The sequence below is a fragment of the Miscanthus floridulus genome, chromosome 18, assembly GCF_019320115.1.
Source record: "Miscanthus floridulus cultivar M001 chromosome 18, ASM1932011v1, whole genome shotgun sequence".
Classification (NCBI taxonomy): Eukaryota; Viridiplantae; Streptophyta; class Magnoliopsida; order Poales; family Poaceae; genus Miscanthus; species Miscanthus floridulus.
This window is the reverse complement of record NC_089597.1, coordinates 103,750,213-103,756,573: the sequence shown is the minus strand read 5'-3', so window position 1 is coordinate 103,756,573 and position 6,361 is coordinate 103,750,213. Positions and strand designations below refer to the sequence as shown.

The 6,361-nt window shown below is 46.3% G+C and overlaps 1 protein-coding gene across 1 annotated transcript; it reads right to left on the bottom strand.

Annotated features, from left to right (window-relative positions):
- Positions 1-515: 515 nt before the first annotated feature.
- LOC136523030 (uncharacterized) lies at positions 516-1,376 on the bottom strand. Its single transcript, XM_066516810.1, has one exon. The coding sequence runs from the start codon at positions 1,348-1,350 to the stop codon at positions 706-708; it is 645 nt and encodes a 214-aa protein (XP_066372907.1). The 5' UTR covers positions 1,351-1,376; the 3' UTR covers positions 516-705.
- Between the last annotated feature and the right edge of the window lie 4,985 nt (positions 1,377-6,361).

Genomic DNA, 6,361 nt, shown 5'->3' with positions numbered 1-6,361 from the left:
AAAAACACCGGAAGAAACAGATTTTGGAAAAATAAAATAGAAGCAAGCGGATGCACAACAGAAGAACGTGCGGGCCAGATAAAAAAACTTGCGGACAAAACATTAGGAACATGAGGACAGAAGGTTGTATATTTGCCTAATTTTTACTCTTATTTTCCTTTTTCTATTTAGATTAGGATTAGGATTTAGTATCAAACACGATCAGGTGTATTCATTGTATTCATATTAGGATTCTAACTCGTAAGAGCACAGGTTATTATATGTATAAGTCCTGACGAAAAAAACTCTCCATTGTCCGGTAGTTAGAGGGAGACGGACCAAAAAATGGATAGACAAAAAAAAAGGCTGAAATTTTATCTCTTTATTATTAGATATAGAAAAACATGCTTTACAATAGTTAAAAAAATAACTGCAAATGGGCTTCACTCAAACGTAAACAAACGGAAATGATAACGAACCAAGTCAACAACAACCAAAATTTTCATTTAATTTTGTAATTGGTGTAAATACACAAACGTCGATCAACCAAATAACAAAATTTCATATCCTTTCAAACTCTTTGCATATCATTAAGTCTTTAACATCCTACACACACAAAGAAATTAATCCAATGAAAAACTAAACCTATCAATCAGCTTATATGCCTTTCGTGCAGCATTGTATCACTTGTTCGCGTCCAATACACGCGCTTTAAAGCCATTTTTATCACTCGGCATCCTCTTCAATGGTGCTGAGCGCCCTCCTCACAGGCGGAGACGGTCGCGCCGCCACGGCGGACTTCCTGGCGTTGCTCGCCGGACTACGTGAAGCCGTCGTCTCGAAGCTGCCAAGAGTCCTCTGGTTCAGCTTCTCGTTGACCTCTTCGTCGCCGTCCGCGTGGTGGTGGTGCGCCGCAGGCACGACGCGCGTCTTCGCGAACACGCCGCAGCCGCGAGGGAGTCGTCCGTGCCCACTACGCGGCCCCGCTGCCGCTCCCGCCGCCAGCGCCTGGCTCGCGCGCACGGCGAGCGCGGCCATGTCGGCGCTGGAGAGCGGCCTGCCGAGCATCGCCGCGGGGAGGACGAAGTATATCTGCCCCGGCCGGAGCAGCTCGTCGGCGCCGAGAGCCGGGACGTCGGCGTCGAAGTAGAGCACGTCGGAGCTGCACACGAAGAACCGGCGGTCGTCGGCATTGGCGCCGATGGCGAGCGCGTCGGAGACGGAGACTGCATGGAGCGGCGCCGGCGCGAACTCCCTCAGCGAGCCGTCGGCCGCGATGACCAGGGCCGGCGGGGCCGCCGGCGACGGCGTCGCCAGCGGCTGGTGAAGCGACGCGCTGCTCCGGTGGCTGCTTGAGAGGCCTGATCCCATCAAAGTTTCGGTGGACACGGATTGAATTGTTTGGAGTTTGGAATGGAGAGGAGTTGGCCAAAAGGAACCTGTATATATAGAGGAGCGGGCGAAAGTGGAGGAGGAAAAAAAAAAGGTTGACGCGAATTGGAATGTTCTGTCATTTAGCACATAACTCCCTTGGCTCCTGTACTATTCTGGATGTGTTACGGCAACCGGTTTTTTTTGTTACTCCTTCCAGGAATCATAGGCAGCCATTTTTTTTTTCACCCAACTTGAGTAAGCTACATGTATGGTTTCTGTCATGGGGGCATGGGCATGTAATATTCAGTTGTTTGAGATATGCATGTGAAGCAATATCGCGTATGCAATATGGCATTGATAAGACTCACCGCTAAAAGAATAAGCTTGTAACACTTTTTATGAAAAGGTGGAATCATTAGAGAAACAACTTATAAATTATAAATCATTTTGGCATTTCTAACGTGAACTAATACGCGTATGCAATATGGCAATAGTAAGACTCGCCACTAAAATGAATAAGCTCGTAGAAATAACACTTTTTATGAAAAGGTGGAGTCGTATGGAGAAATAATAATTTTACAACCCCCACTTTCTAAGTTATAAATTATTTTTTGGCATTCCTAATGCTAACTAATATATGCGTATGCAATATGGCATTAGTAAAATCGCCGCTAAAAAGAATAAGCTTGTAGAAATAATACTTCTTTTTATGAAAAAGGTGGAGACATATAGAGGAATAATAATTTTACTAATCCGGGTTTCTAAATTATAAATCATTTTGAGATTTGTAAGTTATATAGCTTCTGTTGTATACAACATGTGCACTATGTATAAAAGGCATAATGAACTTATAATTTGATCTGAGGGAGCAGCCGTTAACACTCAAGCCCCTCTCTAGCTTAAAGTCAACTTTAAACCACCCCATGCACCCACAGAAAACGCTCTACGTTGAAAACCATCCGAACGAGCCTAACCTCTGCTCCAAGCAAACCTTAGGCCCCAGACCTGACGGCAAAACACCACATCGTCAGGGTCCGAGTCGCAAAGAAGCAGAAGCAGAACGACAAATCGACAATTCCCAGGGCAAAACCGGCGGCTGGGGCCGGCGCGTGGGCGCTGACGCGGAAGCGAAACCGAGCCCGAGCCCGTCCAGGAGGGCAGGAGGCCGCAAGACCTGTTCGTTACGGCATGACCGCGTGGCTGAGTCACGGGCCCGTCACGCACGAACCCGCTCAAACCGCAGGATTGGTTGGTCGACGCTGCCCGCTGCCAACGCTGAGCCGCTCTCTCGTTTCCGTGTTCGAGGGTAGCGTGCGTACGAGGGTAGCACCCGCCGGCTGGTGCGCGTCATGATAGCCTTTGGCGTTGCATCATGATTGTTGACTAGTAGAGTCCTAGGTTGGGCTGCAAATCGCTTGCGAGACTGTGTGCTGCCTGAAGGGATAAATAAATGCATGCGTCACAGTGGGAAAATTGCCGGCGCCCGGTGACCGGAAACGCGTATAGTACGATCCTGCCCCCCAGCACTTATGTATGTCCATGGACGTGTTTTTCTCTAGATAGACGTTTAATTTAGTGCGTTTGATCAGAGCCTGGTGTCTGGGGGAGGCCAGGTGTGCCGAGGGCAGCGAGCGAGCAAGCAATCCCTGTATTTTCGGCACACTTCTTTGGTTTTGGCAGCCTGTGAGAACTCGGAGGGGAGGAGCAGGACGCTCGATCCTGTCCTGAGATGCGTCGTACCAATTGCTGCACTCCATCTCCATGTCCTCGTAACCTCTTCACATCACAGGTGGACCCCTCAGTCCTCACTCGCGACACAACATTCACGTCTTGGCCGAGACCCTTTCACAAACAGCTTGCCCGATCGATGAAGCCTTGCCGTACGCACGTACTAGTACCTACGTACGTACAATCAAGTCACACGACTGCTTATTAAAAAAAAAATCAGACGACTCGACGACTTTCAAAGACAGACGGGAGATGCGTTGGTCGCCCGCAGCCACTGAAAAAGGGGGTTCATTCGTACGGAGTAAGTCGTAACAATGGCCCGTTCGACTTATTTGGTTTGTTCGAGTTTTTTTTTCCAAGCCGAAACAGTATTTTTCTCTCAAAATAATTTAGTCAGAATAATGTTTTTCAGTCAGTTTCAACCAAAATTCTACCAACCGAACGGGACCAATAACGAGTACTACTACCTTCGTCAGAAAATGCAACTATAGAGTAAAAAAATTCTCTAGAAAAATACAATTCTAGGTGGTGGTGGTGATAAGCAACTGAGGCATAAGATAGCTCACTAAAATCAATTTCAACCATTTTGCCTTATGTGCTCACCCAGCCACTCCACGCAAGCTTCTCCTTCTCTCTTGCATGTGTCATGTGGTGAGTATCGAGGAAGCAAAAGCAAATGTGAGCCTATTCGCTGGTTGATTTCTGAGCTGATAAGCCCGGCTGATGCCGGTTTGTTATGAGAGAAAAACACTGTTGGCTGGTTGATAAGCCCTGACTGAAATCAACAAACGAACAGGCAGGCTGGTAGAGACAAGAACATTGTCTTTTATTCCCGTGACTGAGCCTTTCTTAGAAACCAAGCGTTGCTTTCTTTTTCAACATGATTACAATGGTGGTTACAAGGTGGATTTGCAGTTTTACAACTCTGAGTTGGTCTAAATTACATTTGTCCTATTGTTCAGCGCCTGATCAAGAGATGAGCACCAAGCTGCAATGATTTTTTTTTTAGCTTTTGTTTGGCATTCTTGCTTTTTCCACTGGATGGCTTCCGCCTTGCAAGTCATTATTTTAATAGCTTATCAGATGCCCAATACCATATAACCATGATTCAAGAGTGTGTACTAGCAAAAAACTATATTTCAATAGTGTCTAAACTCCAGCGACAGCAAATAATGTCACCATTGAACGGTGTCCGCCTGCAAATTTACCTAGTGACAAAGACTATCACACCATTCCTCCTCGCTCGCAAAATAAAACCCGGTGACAAAGTCTATCACAGTTTCTCTTTCTCCTCGCTCGCAAAAAATGTTAGAACGGCCAGCCCCACTTCTCGTTGGCAGCCGGTGCACTGCTGAGTGGGGTTTGTTCGCTTGAATTTATTAGCCGGCTTATCAGCTAGAACCTATAGTATTTTTCTCTCACAACAAAAACAGCTTCAACCGACTTATCAGCTGGTTTTAATACTAGCCGAACATGCGTTGGATTGTTTCTCAGCGCGCGCTTGGTCATCCGCCACCCAAACAAAACAAACTGTGCCATCCAGCCGTTCGCGTCTTTCCTGCGCCGATTAGTATAATATATAAAATAAACCCGGGTCAACTGTCCATCATTCCGATCCGCCGAGCACGTCAGTCGCCGCTCGCTTTCTACCGTCTGTCACTGTGTGCGGGGCGCGTGCGTCCCTAGCCGCGGCAGGCCGGACGGCGGCGCGGCACCGGCGGGTCGGGTGCGCGCCCACTCGAGCGTCAATCGGCGGACGCACGCCACGCGACCAACTGTCGTTTGAGCCGTTGGGCGCTGCTGCTGCCGCTCCGGTTTCCGTTTACAAAGCGTACGCTCCTGTTTCCGTTTCGCGAAGAAGCGGGGGTGCGATGTGGTGCAGTCCACACCTTGACATTTGATAATTATGGGATCCGTACCGATCAATATAGGCCTTGTTTAGTTCGCATCAAAATTCCAAGTTTTTTCACTCTCTCTCCATCACATCAATTTTTGGACGCTTGCATGGAGTATTAAATGTAGGTAAAAAAAATAACTAATTACACAGTTTAGTTGAAAATCACGAGATGAATCTTTTGAGCCTAGTTGGTCCACGATTGGACAATATTTGCCAAATAAGACGAAAGTGGTACTATTCATCAGGTTGAAAAAACTTTCGATCTAAACAAGGCCATAGTTTAAGTTTGATTAGGTTTATAACAAAATAGTATTAATATTTATGTCTTAAAATAAATTTATTATAAAAATGTATTCTATGACTAATCTAATGATACTAATTTTGTATAAAAAATATTAATGTTTTTTATATAATTTTAATTAAAGTTTGAACTGATTGACATATCGGAAAACGAGAATTGCATAGTTCTGTGGACTGAGGGAGTATAAGAGTATATTAGGCCCTCGGCGATGTAAGGTCTGCCTCGAATGGAGAGGGATGATTAAGGCTGTGTTTAGTTCGCGAAATGAAAAATTTTGGATGTTACATCGGATGTTTTGGATGTCGGAAGGAGTTTTCGGATACTAATAAAAAAACTAATTACATAGCTCGCCTGGAAACTGCGAGACGAATTTATTAAGCCTAATTAATCTATCTTTAGCGCATGTTAGTTACTGTAGCACTTATGGCTAATCATGGACTAATTAGTCTTAAAACATTCGTCTCGCGATTTCTAATCAAACTGTGCAATTAATTTTTTTCGTCTATATTTAATACTCCATGCATGTACCGCAAGATTTGATGTAATAGTTTGGGGTGAAAAATTTTGGAACTAAACCAGGCCTAAGTGACGCCGAGAATCCTGGGAGCGGAGCAGGTACAGGCAGCGGTGCCCGCTCAGTAAAAAAGTACTCTATCGCCGGTTGCCGTCGTCGGGCGTGTGCCTGGTTTGCTGCTTTTTTTTATTTGCCATGTGGGGCCGGTAGCAATGCCTGATTTGTTTCTGCATTGCAGCAGATGGAGAGCGATGCCTGATTTGTTCATGTGGTGGGACCCAAATTTTTATTAGGCATCACTAGCACACTGGAGAAGGCCTCAGGCTGTTAGCGGTGCTCGTCGTCTGCCTGCCTGGCGGGCCGCGTGCGTGCGTTCGCACTTCGCAGCGTTCCTACTCTATTTCCCTAGCAGTAGCAGCGGCGGGTCCGCGTCCACTGAAGCGTGTCTCGGGCGCAGAATTTTTTACAATTTGACTTTTTTTTTTAAAGTTTCTCACAAATAGACCTCTAGCGGAAAGAATTCAGGAAATGAACCCTAGCTCGGCGCCAGAGTGACTGGCGTCGAGCT

Coding starts and splice junctions, on each gene's coding strand:
- LOC136523030 (XM_066516810.1), bottom strand. CDS start 1,350: ATGGGATCAGGCCTCTCAAGCAGCCACCGGAGCAGCGCGTCGCTTCAC.